Source organism: Oncorhynchus mykiss, chromosome 6 (genome assembly GCF_057628025.1).
Source record: "Oncorhynchus mykiss isolate SJ-2025 chromosome 6, ASM5762802v1, whole genome shotgun sequence".
NCBI classification, from domain to species: domain Eukaryota; kingdom Metazoa; phylum Chordata; class Actinopteri; order Salmoniformes; family Salmonidae; genus Oncorhynchus; species Oncorhynchus mykiss.
Genome location: NC_143027.1, coordinates 57,523,416 through 57,542,733, shown reverse-complemented (window position 1 = coordinate 57,542,733; position 19,318 = coordinate 57,523,416). Strand labels below are relative to the sequence as shown.

General features: G+C 42.7%; 3 protein-coding genes across 4 annotated transcripts; all 3 read right to left on the bottom strand.

The window, feature by feature from the left end:
• Nucleotides 1–8: 8 nt before the first annotated feature.
• Nucleotides 9–9,962, bottom strand: psmc3 (proteasome 26S subunit, ATPase 3). 2 transcript variants are annotated; one of them, XM_021606998.3, is made up of 12 exons: nucleotides 9,897–9,962; nucleotides 9,307–9,387; nucleotides 8,989–9,114; nucleotides 8,685–8,789; nucleotides 7,223–7,285; nucleotides 6,960–7,097; nucleotides 6,719–6,862; nucleotides 6,429–6,577; nucleotides 6,200–6,296; nucleotides 596–741; nucleotides 414–495; nucleotides 9–305 (listed from the first exon to the last, which is right to left on the bottom strand). In XM_021606998.3, exons 1-12 carry the CDS (start codon nucleotides 9,936–9,938, stop codon nucleotides 195–197), a joined length of 1,284 nt encoding a protein of 427 aa, XP_021462673.1. In that variant the 5' UTR covers nucleotides 9,939–9,962; the 3' UTR covers nucleotides 9–194. The 2 variants fall into 2 exon arrangements, with proteins under 2 accessions (XP_021462673.1, XP_021462674.1); XM_021606999.3 differs by having other exon boundaries at nucleotides 9,903–9,962.
• Nucleotides 9,963–12,839: 2,877 nt separating this feature from the next.
• On the bottom strand, nucleotides 12,840–15,441 carry aplnr2 (apelin receptor 2). The gene is made up of 2 exons (XM_021604991.3): nucleotides 14,981–15,441; nucleotides 12,840–14,766 (listed from the first exon to the last, which is right to left on the bottom strand). Exon 2 carries the CDS (start codon nucleotides 14,602–14,604, stop codon nucleotides 13,282–13,284), a length of 1,323 nt encoding a protein of 440 aa, XP_021460666.1. The 5' UTR covers nucleotides 14,605–14,766; nucleotides 14,981–15,441; the 3' UTR covers nucleotides 12,840–13,281.
• Nucleotides 15,442–17,385: 1,944 nt separating this feature from the next.
• Nucleotides 17,386–19,139, bottom strand: cd59a (CD59 molecule (CD59 blood group) a). Its single transcript, XM_021606996.3, has 3 exons — nucleotides 19,062–19,139; nucleotides 18,447–18,548; nucleotides 17,386–18,359 (listed from the first exon to the last, which is right to left on the bottom strand). The coding sequence occupies exons 1-3, from the start codon at nucleotides 19,114–19,116 to the stop codon at nucleotides 18,160–18,162; spliced, it is 357 nt and encodes a 118-aa protein (XP_021462671.1). The 5' UTR covers nucleotides 19,117–19,139; the 3' UTR covers nucleotides 17,386–18,159.
• Nucleotides 19,140–19,318: the final 179 nt, after the last annotated feature.

The window sequence follows — 19,318 nt, the reverse complement described above, 5'->3', positions numbered from 1 at the left end:
GCAGAGATATCTTTTCCATCCAGCCAAAGGGCAAATGTAAAGCCTTTATTCTTTCATGGACCATAAACAAGCCAAAACAGGTCTCACACGAGAGAGAAGTGACAATGTTGCACACTAACAGTACAGAGATTGGTTCATGTTTTGGACACATCTGGAGAGTATCACATGCACCCTTCCCCTGAAGCTCCAGGGCCTTAGGCATAGTACTGCAGGTTGGCCTTTTTCTTGGCCTGTACTTCTAAGATGCCTTCCATGTAGTCCTCATGATTGAGCTCAGTTGCCCCCCTGCGAAGGGCGATCATACCCTGGAAGAGAAAGAAAGTTGGCAAATTAAGTCACTGAAAGGAAACAATGTAACTTTTAGTTATTGTGCTGGTTCTTTCACAAATTTGTGCATGTTTAGTATGACTCACCGCCTCCACACACACTGCTTTGCACTGGGCGCCATTGAAATCATCAGTGCACCTGGCCAGCTCCTCGTAGTTGACATCAGGGCTGTGGGAAGACCAGTCAGAGTTGAGCTCAAGTATATTTAATTATAAATCATAACATGCATATCAATTTGGCTGATGAAGCATAGCGGATTGGTCCAAACCTGACGTTCATCTTGCGTGAGTGAATCTGCATGATGCGGGCTCGTGCTTCCTCATTGGGCATTGGGAACTCAATCTTACGGTCCAGACGTCCAGAACGCAGCAGTGCGGGATCTAGGATATCCACCCTGTTCGTGGCAGCGATAACCTGGCAGAAGATCAGAAAGTCAAGGCGCCAGCGTACAATATAGTAGTCTGGAAAGACGATGTCAGCACGATACGTCGATAACGAAGGGGGCTGTGCTTTTACCAATCAAACACAGCCCCTGGTCGCCACCCCCTTCCATTACAACTGTTGGATTTTCAAATCCAAACGATGAGAAGTCTCATCCCGGGCAAAAATAAAACATTTGAGGGTGTTTAAAATAACCGATCTCAGTCCTCTTTAAAATGAACTTTGTATTCACACTGCCCTTGCACGAGGACTCAACTTTTTTGCCAGTTCACTTCACCTATTTTGTCGTCGCACTCTGTTTTTACAAAGTGCAGAACCAGCCATTCCATCAGAACTTTATCGTACAGCTAGATATACCTACTCACATTTTGGAAGCTAGGAGATAATATTGTAATCAACATGTCAATATTATTGGTAGAATAAAAACTGCAGATTAAATAACGCTGTAATTGAAAATTGTACACCCGATGTAGGCTACTGCCCCTTTATTAACTAGCCTGGACTTTGTACCCTGTGTTGTCTTCTCACTATTCAAACCCCACAATCGAATAAACAGCTTATGAAACTCAGTCTAAAGTAGGTCTTCACTGGTATAAAAAACAGGACCCATTCCGAAATGGATCTGTGGCTTTCCCACCCGACCCGATGTGTTTTTAAACAGAGAACTGTTCCGAATGGACCCGAGAACAGTCTGACCTGTTCCGAAAAGGACCAGGGCAAACAGACCAGTGCTGGTTTGGATCTGAGAGACCGTTCAGATCCAGACCAGTGCTGGTTTGGATCTGAGAGACCGTTCAGATCCAGACCAGTGCTGGTTTGGATCTGAGAGACCGTTCAGATCTGAGAGTAGAAAGAGAAAGAAACCTCCAACCGGTCGCTGCCAGCCCCATCAATAAACAAGTGGTATTGGCCAAATTATCTAGTTAGATGACTTATAAACCTCCAATAACAAATTACTATAAAACTATTAATTGTGTTTCGATGTTACGCATTTTTAAAACTATTTTTTCCTAAAACAATAATTATCTACCTCACGGGTTTAGCTGTTGGAGATTTGAGCTCCAAATGCATCTGGGCATTGCATGCATATAGGCGTCCACTGCTAAAAAAAAATAGGGGAACACTTAAACACAATGTCAATCACACTTCTGTGAAATCAAACTGTCCACTTAGGAAGCAACACTGATTGACAATAAATTTCACATGCTGTTGTGCAAATGGAATAGACAACAGGTGGAAATTATATGCGATTAGAAAGACACCCCCAATAAAGGAGTGGTTCTGCAGGTGGTGACCACAGACCACTTCTCAGTTCCTATGCTTCCTGGCTGATGTTTGGTCACTTTTGAATGCTGGCGGTGCTTTCACTCTAGTGGTAGCATGAGACGGAGTCTACAACCCACACAAGTGGCTCAGGTAGTGCAGCTCATCCAGGATGGCACATCAATGTGAGCTGTGGCAAGAAGGTTTGCTGTGTCTGTCAGCGTAGTGTCCAGAGCATGGAGGCGCTACCAGGAGACAGGCCAGTACATCAGGAGACGTGGAGGAGGCCGTAGGAGGGCAACAACCCAGCAGCAGGACCCCTACCTCCGCCTTTGTGCAAGGAGGAACACTGCCAGAGCCCTGCCGAATGACCTCCAGCAGGCCACAAATGTGCATGTGTCTGCTCAAACAGTCAGAAACAGACTCCATGAGGGTGGTATGAGGGCCCGACGTCCACAGGTGGGGGTTGTGCTTACAGCCCAACACCGTGCAGGACGTTTGGCATTTGCCAGAGAACACCAAGACTGGCAAATTCGCCACTGGCGCCCTGTGCTCTTCACAGATGAAAGCAGGTTCACACTGACCGCATGTGACAGACGTGACAGAGTCTGGAGACGCCGTGGAGAACGTTCTGCTGCCTGCAACATCCTCCAGCATGACCGGTTTGGCGGTGGGTCAGTCATGGTGTGGGGTGGCATTTCTTTGGGGGGCCGCACAACCCTCCATGTGCTCGTCAGAGGTAGCCTGACTGCCATTAGGTACCGAGATGAGATCCTCAGACCCCTTGTGAGACCATATGCTGGTGCGATTGGCCCTGGGTTCCTCCTAATGCAAGACAATGCTAGACCTCATGTGGCTGGAGTGTGTCAGCAGTTCCTGCAAGAGGAAGGCATTGATGCTATGGACTGGCCCGCCCGTTCCCCAGACCTGAATCCAATTGAGCAGATCTGGGACATCATGTCTCGCTCCATCCACCAACACCACGTTGCACCACAGACTGTACAGGAGTTGGCGGATGCTTTAGTCCAGGTCTGGGAGGAGATCCCTCAGGAGACCATCCGCCACCTCATCAGGAGCATGCCCAGGTGTTGTAGGGAGGTCATACAGGCACGTGGAGGCCACATACACTACTGAGCCTCATTTTGACTTGTTTTAAGGACATTACATCAAAGTTGGATCAGCCTGTAGTGTGGTTTTCCACTTGAATTTTGAGTGTGACTCCAAATCCAGACCTCCATGGGTTGATCAATTTGATTTCCATTGATAATTTGTGTGATTTTGTTGTCATTACATTCAACTATATAAAGAAAAAAGTATTTAATAAGAATATTTCATTAATTCAGATCTAGGATGTGTTATTTTAGTGTTCCCTTTACTTTTTTGAGCAGTGTGTGTGTGTGTGTGTATATATATATATTTATTAAGGGAGCAAAGCTTAGGCATAGCCCCAGAGAAAGATAGACAAAACCGACTTCTTTACACTAGTCAGATAGGCTACTACTGCTAAATAGATACGGGTGTACAGGAGGCTAATTCGTTAATTTTCAATCCGAATATTCTAAATGAAGATAAGCATTATATAGTTGGAGTAACTCTGGTAGGCATAAAACTGTTGGGAGTGCCAGTGCGCACTGCCTTCATAGGCCTGCAGTAAGCTAAGCCTAATAATAACCATACCTTCACAAAAAGTTGCTTAGCTTTATTAGGGTAATAAAAGTCAAGTCATTGTTTATAGGGAAAACACGAACAGGTTATATTATATTGCGGCATTAAATTACATTTTGCCCTCTTTGGTTTATCCTTTTCATGCTTTTAGTACCAGAATTATATTATGGCAAACATTACAGCTGGAATTTAATTTGCCTAATGAAAATGTCTCAACAGGAAAAAAAGGAAAAAAAAGTTGAACGAGCTCGGCATATATTGCACCTATTATCAACAAAGGCAATACCGAATGTCGGCCTACCAAATGACAGTAATAGGCTAATGCTATTTCTTTTACAACAAGCTTATAATAATTATTAATGACGAAACAATTTATAATAAATTCAAAAATACATAAATGACAGGTATAAAATTGTATCAAACTTGAATAGTGAGTCGCACACAATCCATTTGGCCCCGCCAACAATCTTTGTCCACTACAATATAAACATTTGTCAGCTTCTTTTCACTGTACTCTTTTTCCTCTAACTTTCATTTTACTTCAATGAAGAAGAACTCCCATCTTCACAATCAACAGTAGCCGTCCACGGCTCCTTTTAAACTCTCTCCTCAGTAGCAGGAGCCTGTGAGGTGAGCAGCTGGAACCAGTTTCAGCTGGACATAAGCTATACGTTTTATTGAGTTGCAATTTGTTGACATAAGCTCACGCAGTTCTCATCACACAAACAATAAATTAACAGAGGACGGGTCCAATCGGGTCCAGTTGGTAAATCAATTTTAATTACACATACCCAAGACCCGTAGAAATTATATCCGAGACAAAAGTCGGAATTTAGAACCCAGACCCTCTCTGGGTTTGGGGTCTGTTGGACCTGTAAAGACCTCTAGTCTAAAGAGAACATATTGCAAACAAATAATCTGAACATCGTGTCAGTATAAAACATATTTTGTAATGTCTATGCATTCATAATCGCTAATCAATATCCAAAAACAGCAAACGTTTTTTCCACAAACCTGCACATCATCTCTCTTTTGTGGCACCAATGTGAGGGCACGATGTTATGGCACGGGAAATGGTGCTTTGTGTTCACAGTACCAAAAAAATATATAAAAAAAACAGACCGCGGAATTCAAGCAAACTGAATTGAACCCCTCGAGATGTTCTCAGTTCGGTTCACTTCGAGGGTTCTGAGTTCCTTTGGAGTGTTCGCACTGCACAAATTCAGCGAAGAGAACCAATCGATAATGCATTTACAACGGTCTCCTATCCAGACCAGTACGTCACAGCTCTCCCTGCGCTCTTGAGTCACGTCAGCCGGGCTAACAATACAGGGCCTCCTCATAGCATAGTGAAACATCCAGTTCTCCTTAGGTACCAGGTCTCTTGGGTACCTCAAGTACAGCTGATTAAAACTTTAGGGATAGGGGGCAGTATTTTCACGTCCGGATGAAAAGCGTGCCCAAAGTAAACTGCCTGCTACTCAGGCCCAGAAGCTAGGATATGCATATTATTAGTAGATTTGGATAGAAAACACTGTGAAGTTTCTAAAACTGTTTGAATAATGTCTGTGAGTATAACATAACTGATTTGGCAGGCGAAACCCTGAGCACAATCCATCCAGGGGAAAAAAATGTTTCGAGGTCAATCTGTTTTCTATGGTAAGCCCTTTTTAATAGGAATCTGCTTACAGTTCCTATGGCTTCCACTAGATGTCAACAGTCTTTAGAAATTGGTTGATGTTTTTCTTTTGAGAAATGAAGAAGTAGCCCTGTTCTTTCCATGTGTCACTCCAGGTGGACTCAAGTCTTTTGGTACGCTCGACCTGGAACGCGCTTCACTTTGTTTTCATCCGGTATTGAACACAGTTTATCCCGTCTTAAGTTTTATCGATTATTTACGTTTTAGGATACCTATGGTTGGATTAGGAAAGTTGTTTGAAATGTTTGGACCAAGTTTACAGGTAACTTATTAGATACTTTGTAGTCATGTTGGGCGAGTTGGAACCGGTGTATTTTCTGAATCAAACGCGCCAAATAAATTGACATTTTGGGGAAATAAAGAAGGAATTTATCGAACAAAAAGGACCATTTGTGATGTTTCTGGGACATTTGAGTGCTAACAGAAGAAGATCTTCAAAGGTAAGGCATGAATTATATCGTTATTTCTAACTTTTGTGTAGCACCTGCCTGGTTGAAATATGTGTGTTTATATATGTTTTCATGTGTTGGTATGCGGGACGCTGTCCTCAGATAATCGCATGGTCTCCTTTCGCCATAAAGCTTTTTTGAAATCTGACACTGCGGCTGGATTAACAAGAAGTTAAGCTTTATTTTGATGTGTTACACATGTATGTTTTGTGAATTTTTATTATGAGTATTTCTGTTTTTGAATTTGGCGCGCTGCAATTTCGCTGGATGTTGTCTAATCAATCCCGTTACCGGGATTCGAGCGGGAAGGGATCACTAAGAAGTAAAGATTTGTTTTTAAAGAACTGAGTAATACCTTAACTTGCATGTTGGGCTGGAACCCATCCAGCTGGTTGAGGAGCTCAAGCATAGTTCTCTGAACCTCCCTGTCACCTGCTTTCTCACTGTCAAACCTGGAGAAATCAAAAGGGATCAGAGGCTTGTGTCGATGCTATTAAAACAGCTATAGAAAGCAACTGTGAAACTTATCATTGGTAGCTGGTTTACAGTGTGTAGGAATCATACAGTTTAACTGCACCACTTACCGTTTGGTTCCAATGGCGTCTAGCTCATCTATGAAGATGATGGAGGGGGCCTTCTCCTTGGCCAGGGCAAAGGCGTCTCGGACAAGCTTGGCACCATCACCAATGAACATCTGGACCAGCTGTGGGCCAGCCAGCTTGAGAAATGTGGCCTGTAGTAGGATGAAAGATAAATAAATACAACTCTGCCTGTCTACACAATTTTACCCAAAACAGAAAAGGAGTTGACACTCCTGCACAAACAAATAACCCCTTGCTAAAATACAAGCCATAAGGTCAATGTTTTGTTTTACCTTGGTCTGGGCAGCACAGGCCCTAGCCAGTAGGGTTTTCCCTGTGCCTGGGGGGCCATACATCAAAACCCCCTTAGGTGGCTGAATACCCAGGTTCTCAAACTTCTCCTTGTGGTTCATGGGCAGAACAATTGCTTCCACCAGCTGAAAGTCAAAATAATAGCATCACATGTTGTTAAAACTGCAATTACATTCACATACGAGTGTCTAAAGAGATAAGATACAAATGATAATATCGGACCTCCTGGATCTGTTTGTCTAATCCACCAATGTCACTGTACTGTTCAGTGGGGCGCTCGTCCACCTCCATGGCTTTGACTCTGGAGTCATACTCCGTGGGCAGGGTTTCCAGGATCAAGTATGAGTCCTTGTTTACCCCCTGGTCATCACCACAGGGAAAGAGAAAAAGTGACACTCAAGCACAAACAAAAAATAAATCCATAGCTTGTTGAGCAGAGGGAGCTGCTATTCAAGGACACATTCAAGTGAACATAAGTGGTTTACCACGAGGTCTCCCGGCTTCAGCTTCTCTGCATCCACCAAGCCAATGACCGGGAGGAAGTATGTCTGCAAGAGCACAAAAGGGGCAACCGCTGTCAACTACAACTGCTGAATAACTCCTATTAATAACTGTTTTAATTTACTAAGAATGACACAGGAAAAGTATTGATCAAAATGCAGTTGAACTTGGGAGGAGATCAGACCAGTGTTTCCTCTGGGAGAATTGGTAGTGGTGTGGGGAAAATGTCACAGAGGGGCTGATTTATTTTATTTTGTTCTGGTGACATTAACATTGTTTAGTCCATTTTAGTCCATAAGGAATGAAAATAAAATTGATGACGACACCATCTAAAATATAATTTAAACCTCCAGAAATGACAAAAAAATAACATATTGGTAAAATTACAATTTTTTTGATATATTATCACCTGTAGCCCAACTGATGCAGCATAGTGGATATAAATAAATAGGCTGAAGAATGGGGTTTCCTTTCTGCATTTACCCTATTGGGCTAATCATTAGTAGTCGAGCATCAGGTCGGATACCCACATTCTTTCCACCCCATGGGTCGGCTCACAGTTCAGAACAATTAAATGATGGTCGGAAACATTTTAAATCAAGATAATACACATTTTAAAAACCCAGGAGTTTATTGTGTTGCGAATTCCATTCTGTGAGCGGGAAAGCCAGACATAAGGCTACCAGCCACACATGCATTGAGTGTGGAGCCGGGAACTGTCCCTTATTTGTGTTGTGCTAAAACGTTCCCTCTCTCTGCGTGATAATACAAAACTTTGCCAAGTTTACTTTCCCTGGATAGCCTAGCTCACGCGAAAATGGCTAACGTAGGCCTAAGCGGAGAAATAAAAATAACAGTTACGATAAGGGAAGACTACAAAAATATAGTGGAAACGGTGCTGCACGAGTGAAATCCCCAGTTTGGAAGGACATCACAGTAGATGGATGTAAGCAGGTAGGCCTATTGGTTTAGATAATTCAGTTCATTATTACATTAATTCAGGCATTAGTTCATTATACCATACGCAGGCCATATAAAGTATAAACCGGTGTGGCTGGTAAAAGTTTTATTAGCCAACTAAATAAAACCTATTTTCACAGCCTATATTCAATTTTGGGAATTCCCCCTCCCTATGGCACCTGTAATTTGAATGCACCTCAAAAGGATTATTAATCTCGCATAGAACAAAAAACAAGCCAACTAGGTAAATGGATAAACTATTCTATTATGGGGTTGTCAGACATTTCTATTCATTACTTGTTTGTTTGCAGAGGAAAAGTAAATGTGGACTGTTCCAGCATCTTCAAAGTGCTCCTTGGAATAAATATTTTTTAATGTTCCATATTTTGTTGGTGTGGCGGCAATGATTTTGTTGGTGCACACCGCCACGGCTAAATGACTGCTGCAGAAAACACTGGATTGGACATATTCCTAGTTGTTACTTACCTGTCTTGTAGATGTTTTGATGACAGCGCATTTGCCCTTCCTCTGGGAATCTAGATCAATGTTTGCTCCATCCTCCTCCTGGTCATTTGGGTCCACATCCAGAAGCTGCAAGACAGTTTTAAGACATCTCAAACCTAACCTGTGATGATCCAGACACTGTTGTATGGTCATAAACGGACAATTAGCTCTACACCCATCACAAAAGTGAGCTTCACAAGAATTGCGCTTTTGATACTAAACTGTTCAATACAATAAAACAATTTGGCACTGAGACGAAAGTGTACACATTTCTTCATGCTCCTACCTCGATGACATTGGAGACCAGGTACGGCAGGGTCTTGTTCACTTTGATCTTCTCTGTGTTTTCTTTGATTTTGTCCTTCATGGCCTGCAGCTCATGGGTTACCCTCAATACCTCACTCTTCATGATCTACAACATAAGTCCAATTGAATGTATAGACAGACCTAGGCAACTTATTCATAATTTTCATATCATCATTTAAAAATTGGAAGGGTCAAGTATATGGTGGAGACATAACAGATAAGAAGCTGAAAAAAATAGAGAATAGTTAGGGCCATCTGATACACCAATAGCAGCTAAAATAACTAGTTAGCTATCTACCTTTATTTCACTGTCCAGAAGACGTGTCCGCTGAACGATCTCTTCGGTGGACATTTTGAGGACTTCTTCGCCGATCCCATCCTATTGTTGACAAACAAAATTGTAATGTTATGATACAACGTAGCTATTTAGCTACTATCGTTAAAGAAATACAGTAATCATGACTCCTGGCTATAAGCTAACTAGCTGGCGGCTAATAAGACAAGCAAAATAGCCAGGCTAACGTTAGCTAACAACTTGCAGATATGTTTACGAGTCTCAGTGTGTGTAACGTTAGTTACTAGCTAACAACGTTTTTAAGTGACCAGAAAGGTGTTAACTATGTTAACAGGCTAAATACCAAGAAAAACATTTGTTTTATGTGACCAAGCTAACGTTAAAGAAAATTTGAAAATGTCCTGTGTCACTGTCCCATCAATTTAACAGGCTAGCTAACGTTAGCTTGTAGCTATGCTAGCTGACATCAGTATAAGCTCTTTCGTTTATTGGATACATGTTAACTTCATAATTACGATCATATTCAAATAATAGATGTTGTAATCAAAATAAATTGATGAACTTATTCAGATCTGTTAATTCAAGGAACAAACCTCCACCTCATCCCAAACTGATCTGTCATTCAGCGACGCCATCTTTCCTCTTGTCTTCGTGTTGGTAGTTCTTCTACTTCTTCTTTGAGGTTAATCGGCAGACTACAACCGATGAGTTGTATTACCGCCACCTACTGTACGGGTAGTGACTGAGATAAACGTTTCCCATTGCAGGAAAGGGGGGGGGGGAAACACATCAGATACAATACAACAATTAAATAAATGTAAATAAAGCATCCCACTCCTATAGACATAGTTCAAATCACAGCCTTACCCAGGCTTAAGGGCCTGAGAGGACGAAACATTCGTCGATAGGATTCAGGTTAACATTTGCAAGGCTGCAGGGCCAGACTGACGATCAGGACGCCTGCTCGGAGTCCCCGTGTCCAAGAACGCCAAGTTAACCCGCCTAAATGACTATTACCCCAGAGCACTCACATCTATAGCCATGAAATACTTTGAAAGCCTGGTCATGGCTCACATCAACACCATCATCCTATCTGGGATGATGGTGTTGATGTGAGCCCTGGATCCACTACAATTCCCATACCACCCCAATAGATCCACAGATGTCACAATCTATATTGCACTGTACACCTCCCTCACCCACCTGGACAAAAGGAATAACTATGTAAGTATGCTGTTCATTGGCTACAGCTCAACATTCAACACCGTAGTCCCCATCCAGCTCATCAACAAGCTCAGGACCCTGGGACTGAACACCTCCCTTTTCAACAGGATCCTGGAATTCCTGAGTGGTCGCCCCCAGGCGGTGAGGGTAGGCAACAAGACATCTGCCATGCTGACCATCAACACAGGGGTGTGTGCTTAATCCCCCCCTGTACTCCCTTTTTTGCTGATGACACCACGGTGGTAAGACTGATCACCGACGGCGATGAGGTGTAACCGGTGTGAAAAGGCTAGCTAGTTAGCGGTAAGCGCTAGTGGCATTTCAAACGGTGATGTCACTCGCTCTGAGACATTGAAGTAGCTGTTTCCCTTGCTCTGCAATAGGCAATGATGCATCGAGGGTGACTGCTGTCAATGTGTGCCGAGCGTCCCTGGTTCAAGCCCAGGATGGGGCGAGGAGAGGGAAGGAAGTAACACTATTACAGAGGCAGCCTATCATGGACTACGGGGGGGGGGCAAGCACACCCCCATCCACATCGATGGGGCTGTAGTGTAGCAGGTTGAGAGCTTCAAGTTCCTCTGTGTCCACATCACTAAGTAACTAACATGGTCCACACACACCCACACAGTTGTGAAGTAGGCATGACTGTGCCTCTTCCCCCTCAAGAGGCTGTAAAGATTTGACATGGGCCCTCAGATCCTTAAAAAAAAGTCTACAGCTGCACCATTGAAAGCATCTTGACTGGTTGCATCACCGTTTGGTACGGCAACTACAAGGCACCCGACCACTAGGCGCCACAGAGGGTGGTGAGTACATCACGGCATTGTCCCTTTTTTGCACTAACTCTCTCGCATTGACTCTATGAAAACACTGGACTCTACTTGCACACTCACACATACCTGTACTTAGACTGACACCCCAACACACACGCACGCACGCACGCACGCACACACACACACACACACACACACACACACACACACACACACACACACACACACACACACACACACACACACACACACACACAGCTGCTGCTACTGTCTATTATCTATCCTGTTGCCTAGTCACTTTACCCATGCCATATGTACATTGCTACCTCATTTACCTTGTATTACTGCACATCAACTCTGTACTCTTTCTCCCTGTTTATAGACATATTATTTTTACGCCTACTCGATAATGTTATTTATTCCTCCTATTTTTAACTCTGCATTGTTGGAAAAGGATCTGTAAGTAAGCATTTCACTGATAATCTACACCTGTTGTTTACAAAGCCTGTGACAAATAACATTTTATTTTAATTTATTTGATTGTAATGCCTCTGCTGTAAAATCCCTTAGATCCAAAACATTTTCAGCCAGAATCACTATGATGCCTATTTTCTCAGATTTCCTCTTTGTTTGCGCTGTGCCGTTTATAACCAATAAAATAAACGATACAAAGTGCAACTTTTTAACATACAACATGTCAGGATCCTGGGCATACCAGGATCCTGGGCGAGGAACATTTAATGGTGTCTCTAATCCACCTACCATAGTTTATTCAAAATTGTTCCCTTCTTTCGCTCTTCTCACCACCTCTGGCAGCCTGGTCTCATAGACTAGATGTAACATAGAAAATGTAAATCCGTATCTCTCAAATGTATATGATATGTTATGTTTGGCATGGTTACACCAGACAGAAGGTTACTTCTGTCTGGTCGTGGTTGGTCGGGGTGGATGGGTGGACGTATAACGCGTGTTCGAATCTCATCACAGGCAACTTTAGCATTTTAGCTAATTAGCAACTTTTCAACAACTTACTTATTTTTAACTACTTGGTATGTTAGCTAACCCTTCACCTTACCCTAACCTTAACCCTTTTAGCTAACCCTTTAACCTAACTCCTAACTCTAACCCTAACTCCTAGCCTAGCTAACGTTAGCCAGCTAGCTGGCTAATTCTTATTTACTTGACCGTTGGTGATTCTGTCAACCCCCTAAGTTCTAGGTTCCTGTTATATGGCATACAATAGGAGTATATATATATATATATATATATATATATATATATATATATATATATATATGTACATATATGTATGTATATATATGTACATATATGTATGTGTGTGTGTGTGTGTGTGTGTGTGTGTGTGTGTGTGTGTGTGTGTGTGTGTGTCAGGGATAGTGCCATGTGTCTCCGTGAGAAACTATGAGCTGTATCAGTTCCATGGCTAAAGGATTTCATTTGGTAACAACATTTCTGCCGCCTCCACCTCAGCGGGACACATGATTCTCATGGACTGGAGAAAGCTTGTGTGAACATCACTGTCCTTAACAGAGAAGCATTCATTTTATTGCACTACACTTAGAAAAAAAGGGATACTACATTCACAATTCTTAGTATTCAATTGTAATGTGTATTTCATACTTATTCTTATGCAGCTATAGTACTGAATGGGTAGGTGTGTCCAAACTTTTGACTGGTACTGTATATCAAAAAATATATACAGAAAACCCATCTGTTGGCTTGGTAGCACATAATATACATTTTCTTTATTGCCAGTGTCTTTCTAGAAGGTCTCCTTTCTATCTCCTTGGAAGAAATGACAGTTTTTCGATCAAACACATTCCCAGTGGAATTTATTGAGTTTATGTATCTCCTGAGGGGTTACGTGAATACAGTAAGGGTTGCACATTTCCCAGGATATCCGTCTCTGTTTATTGGTGTCCTCTTCTGACTGAGGTTCCACAGCACTCCTACCCTCCTCTCAGTCTCTGCCATGCCTCACGTCATCCTTCCCCTCAATTCCATCTCCTGTTTCCTTGCGTGTTCCAGAAGGAATTGCAGAACTCCGGCTGGCTTGTTCCCTATTGTCATCATCATTTACTGTCATTGGACTCCCACACCTACCCCTGCACCACAACCACTGCAGTAAGGCCCGGCAGCGCTTCCGAAAGGCCACATCACAACAAGCATATAGAAGGGGGTTGAGGCAACTATTGACATACCCTAGACAGGTAGCATAGGGGTGAGCCGCAACCAGAGTCCGGTCAAATGGGCAGGAGTAGGGCAGCAGCTCTAAATCCACGAGCATGGAAAGTGTTTTGTTGGCATGAAAGGGAAGCCAGCAGAGGAAGAAGGCTAGCACTAAGGTGACTATAACTCGCAAAAGGCGGCGTTGGCGTCGGCGGTCGGGGCGTGGACCCTGTCCAAAATGGCGGCTGAGGAGGCGGCCTAGGGAGCAGTAACATATCAATAAGATGATCAGAGGCAACAGAAAGCCAACCAAGGTGGATTTAAGTCCTAGAGCCGCCGTCCACAGTAGCTCTGCCTGCTCCCTGTCATCTTCCTCCAGCTCTGCTGAGATCAGACCAGAGTAGTCCATCATACAGGAAGATATGAACATGGGCATGTGATCATGATCCGAGGGTTCCTCTTCCTCAGCTGTCTGCCAGTCTTCTTCATACTGACCCCCTACATCCACCTCCCTTACAGTCCTCAGTAGCAGCGCAGGAAGAGCAAGGATACCTGCCACCACCCAAACGCTCCCCACTACCCAAGCAGCTCGGCAGGCTCCACTCCCCTGGGCCCTACTGGACCGCCGTCGGCCAGCAATAACCCAGTAACGCTCCATGCTCAGGACCGTAAGGGAGAACACACTAGCATACATGTTGAGGGCCACTAAATAGCTGCTGACTTGGCAAAGAGGCTTGCCAAAGGGCCAGTGGTAGTCTAGCGCTGTGTGGGCTGCCCACAAGGGCAGGGTTACCACAAAAGCCAGGTCTGCTGCTGCCAGGCTGGCAATGAGTGAGTCAGTAAGGGAACGGGAGGAGTCAGACAACTTGGGGGTAGAACTCCTTCCAGATTGCTGAAGACGCCGATTGGTGCAGGTCCCCACGCCGGCTGGTTTACCCTCAGGTCGATCCAGGTATGACCAGAGGACAAGCCCATTTCCCAGGGAGCCCAAAACAAATACCAGGAGATAGACTGAGGGTATGATAACCCATGTGGGTCTCCATTCTCTGTAGTCACACTGGTGAAACGGGGGCGGAGAGGGGGATGCTGAGGGCATAAGCTCAGATTCCGACATAAATGGGATGGGCAGAGTGGATAAATGTGAGAGTCTATGACCAGCCACTGTCTCTTGTTGCAGGGTTAAGAAAATGATATATTCTTTCTCTTGTTTTCAATGTTTCCAGGTCAATGTCTCTGCTTTTATGACAACTTCTGTGTTGAGTCTTGTACACAGCATCTGAAGGAAAAAAAATATTTTTAAGAAAGTATATATATATATATATATATATATATATATATATATATACTCCTATTGTATGCCATATAACAGGAACCTAGAACTTAGGGGGTTGACAGAATCACCATCGGTCAAGTAAATAAGAATCTAGTGTTTGACAAGAAGAGTATGTACATCAAATAACAATATGTACGTAAATGTTTACAAGGCTTACCTCAACACCTGAAGATCAGGGTCTTCTTCTTCTGAACTTGTTGAAAACGGACTTTAGTGATGATAGCCTGTTCCCATATTCCACTGAAACCACTCTTGTCTCAGGTCATTTTTGTCCAGGCTTGGAGGTGTGTCTCACTAGTGCTCTGTGAATCCCCCTGCTCCAGATATAGTAGATCTCCCTGTCCCTCAGCCCCTCCCACTCCCCTGCTCTCCTCTTCTCAGACCACCCCAGAGAAGCTTTGTGAGACCTGCAAACAGACCTCATTATCCCTGTCCCACAGTACACACTAACTGGGCACAAATATAACAAAATATACACAATGTATACCTACCAAGACTCTCCTTTGCACAATGTCTGAACAATGGCAGTCACATTGAAGCCTACAAGACAATAAGAGTTGCAAACATTAAACAGTCTGTTAATAGATGCTCACCAGGGCAAATACATGCCGGAAATGTGGGGCACATACAATATAAGTCTGTGCTGTTGTCTTGATGATACTCAGGGGAGTACTAACATTTGAAATTCTGGGAATCTCCAAGGTCAGGATGGCTGTGTATCCTGTTTTAGACTGGTGACTTACTATGCCAGCAAACTTTTGGAGAATTTTGATAAAGAAATAGATCCAATAAGTGCTTCAGCAGAAATTAAAGACATTTTAATAACAGGTTAATAACACTAGGTTAACACATAAATCCTACTATTGTTACTATTGTCAATATGGACATACACATAATTGCGTCATACTGTACAGCCTTCAGTTGTTCCTATGTCCTGGGAACTGACTAACAGTTAATTCTTGTAATAATGTGTCTCTACAGGCTTGGTCAGCATCATGATTTGACCCGAAGGGTCACAATTTTATTTGCTAGTTGTGATGGCACACATCTGTTGCCAGAGCCTCCCCCATTCTTTTCATTTAACAGTAAATAGCACAAACATTGAGTCATCTCACACAACACTGGGCCCTATGTCTGTGGTCTGGGGGGGTGAAAAGACCACGTCAATAGAGGATGAGTACCTTTGAGTTAAGACTGTGGCATGTCGTTAGCATAACCAATGGGCCAAGGGTTTGTAGGATGTCGCTGTGACACTGTGTAAATATTGAAACACCACTTTCTCCTCTCAAATGTGTGAAAGAACAACATGTGGCCACATCTTGTCTCCCAGAATGGTTTATCTCAGCAACCTTTTTCTAAAACACTGTGATTTAGGCTTATTCTGTAAAATTAGGTTGCTCAGATTGATACACAGCATTTATGAAGGAATATTTCAAATCTCAGGTCCAAGTTTTGAAAATCGCATTTGACAAATTCTACTTGACACAGGCCAAGGGCCATAATGCATTTTGTTGCTGTGCTCTGTATCATGGGTTACTTTATTAATAGCTGTTGTTCATGCCATTTAGAAAAGTATCAAGTATCAGGCATCAAGACACCAAGTAAAAGCTGTTTGATAGTGCCCACTCAAGCCATACTAACTTGTAACCTCTTAACAATGCACCAAAACCAAGTTCCTACCACTGTGCGTCCTTTTTACTTCTCTATTTGCTATTGCTCTCTGCTTTCTCACTTACTTCCTTTCTTGTTCTCTGCTATTTGGCTCATCCAGCTGTCCAAACAGGATGACATTTATGAAGGGCATGGGGTCAAACAGAAGGGTATGGGGGAAGATGGCCTCTGGCATCTCTCTAATAGGTAAATGATAAGCCATGGATGTTGCCATAGTTAAGGACCTTGTCATAGTTAAGGACCTTGGATCTGGCTGTAGTATGTATAAGTAAAGCCAACTCTGTGACAAACTCCCGCACAACAGAACGTATCAGTAGGAGTGTAAAAGGAAATGGGGATATAAAGCTGAATGGATTACATGCACTAATTTCAAAGTCAGACTTCCCAGACTGCCATCCAGGTAGGCATTTTGGGAGATCAAAATCACCGGATAACATTAAACCATTCTGCAAATGTTCTGTATGACGCATTTCTCAATGCTTGCTCAGTTTAACTCTTGATTAACATACTAAAAGTAATGGAGTATTCAACACATTTTGAGATCCTGCCCTGTTCATTAAAGTCTATAATCAACCATTTTGCTGAGATCTTAGCATACATTTTAAAACACATTCAAGAACATGCTATTTTCACTTAGAAGATACACCATTAGTTCACCACTACAGGGACTCCTTGGGTTATGCTGTAGAGTAGGAAAATTCATAATTCTGCACTACTCTTCTAGCTCCTCTTTCTAACTGAAGATGCTGAGAGCCTCACACAACAAACTCCATTCGTCAATACTAAGATTGTTGAAGTCCACTGTCCAACGGTGCTATACATTCCTCTGAATCCAAACATGAGGGTAAACAGAATAAACACGAAGGCATCCTTCTGACAAATAAATGTGGCTTATTTGGCAATATGTTTTTTTATTGGCCAGAGATTAAAATAAAAAGACAACACCACCCACGTGAAATATTTCATCCAAAAAGGTCTCTACTGTGCCCTTTAAAAAACATTTGGTTGGTTTAATCGATTCCTATTAAACAGGAAAAGCAATGTTACGTAACAGGGTATGCCGCTAGGCAGTAAAAGAGCAGTGAAGGCATTGCGTGTGAACAAACATCTCTCCCAAACGGATCAACCTTTAGTTCTAAATTCCACATCATCAATTCCACAGTATTTGCATTTTGAATTATACAATACTTTGCCCACTCAATCACGGACACACAAAAACTCAAACATTTCTCAAATGATCCCTTACATTTAAGCACATTACGGTAACTTTGGTCAGCAAACTATAGACAACCTATAGTAAACCCCCTTAGATGGAAATTAAGTGCCAAAGTCTATTATACTAGCCTCAAAAGAGGATTGTTTGAATGATATCCCTTCTTCAAACTCATGAGCTGTGAGCACATTTCTTATTTTCAGCCTTTGGGCTGAAGCACAAAGCATTGGTAATCATCCAATAGGTTATCGTAGAAAGCTTTAAAAATCCAATTAGTGCAAAGAGTCTAATTCAATATTAGAAATGTGCAGCAGTAAATCAGGCAAATACTAATACGGCAGAATTTCAGCATGAGCCATTAACCCATATCTTCCTGCTTGCCGTTCCATCGGTGGCTTCTGTTCAGTCGAGTGGCAGCATTAGAGCTTCTAAGGCGTAAGTGTGAGGAGAAGTTAGTGCATGCACCACCACATCACTGCCAATGAGGCAAGAAGGCCCAGCAAGGGCTTGCCAGTGCCAATGGATGTGGCTCCGTTGCATAGATCACCGGTGCAACAGTTGAAGTAGAAGTTTGGTACAGCTGGGAACATCTGGGCCAGTCGATTGTAGTCGCAGTCAGAGTACTTGACGCACTGCCGATACGTCTGTCCCCCTGTGCCAAAGAACATAGGAGTTACAGGGTAACGCAGAGACATGGAGGATTTTCATAATTTGTTTCAGATTACACATTTTACTGCACCTCTCTCAGTCAGTGTCAGGCAGGCATCCTCATAACTGCAGTCCTGTGTTTTTGTGCAGCTCCCTGTGTAATCCTTGCATTTGACACAGCGGATGGCAGATCCTGAGAAAACAAGGTGAGACACTTAGCACCTTCTCATGACTCTGAGCATTTCACATTTGACCAAATCCCAGCAGCTAATCAAAAGGGAAGTGGAGTGATTCATCTAGAAAAACATGTATCCTTGATTGTAAAACTTGAACACTGAACTTGATTATCATCCAAAAATAACTTCACAGATACAAAACAAACGTACTGTTTTACCACACATTTCCACATATGTGTTTGTATTGCACTTCCTGAGCTACGCAAAAAAAACTTCTGTGGGAATCTTAGAACGGTGCACAATAAATGCAGCTTTGTATTTGTAAAATGATTTTCGGGTGCTATGAAAGTACAGTTTGAGGATTCCAAAACCGTATTGCATGCAGTGATTACTAACGGCTAGACAGAGCATTGTAAATGCGATTCCTATGCCTATACGGCCTTCAGTTCGAGAGCTAGGCGAGACTCAACAGTATCAAAATAACCAACTTCAATGGCAGATTGTGAAGACAACAAAAAGTATTTGCTTACCCAATCCAAATATTGCAAAACAGAACACTAAGCATATCCCAGAATAATTGTTCATGATTTTGATTTTTGCTGACTGTCACTCCTGGAGAGAAAAAAGGAGACAAGAATAATTTATTAAAGCTGGAATCCTTAGTTGCTACATCCATTTTTTGGACTTATAAATGAATGATATATACCAATTAATTATTGAAGAATAACATAAATGCCTCAAACTTAGGTCAACTGTTGTACACCATCAGAGACCAAAATATAAACTT

Coding starts and splice junctions, on each gene's coding strand:
- psmc3 (XM_021606998.3), bottom strand. CDS start 9,938: ATGGCGTCGCTGAATGACAGATCAGTTTGGGATGAGGTGGAG. Junction 6,297..6,428: donor GACGCCATTGGAACCAAACG/GTAAGTGGTGCA, acceptor TGATTTCTCCAG/GTTTGACAGTGAGAAAGCAG. Junction 742..6,199: donor AGCCCAACATGCAAGTTAAG/GTATTACTCAGT, acceptor ATCTTCTGCCAG/GTTATCGCTGCCACGAACAG.
- cd59a (XM_021606996.3), bottom strand. CDS start 19,116: ATGAACAATTATTCTGGGATATGCTTAGTGTTCTGTTTTGCAATATTT. Junction 18,549..19,061: donor TTTTGCAATATTTGGATTGG/GTAAGCAAATAC, acceptor TTGTTTTCTCAG/GATCTGCCATCCGCTGTGTC. Junction 18,360..18,446: donor CCTGACACTGACTGAGAGAG/GTGCAGTAAAAT, acceptor TCTTTGGCACAG/GGGGACAGACGTATCGGCAG.
- aplnr2 (XM_021604991.3), bottom strand. CDS start 14,604: ATGTCGGAATCTGAGCTTATGCCCTCAGCATCCCCCTCTCCGCCCCCG.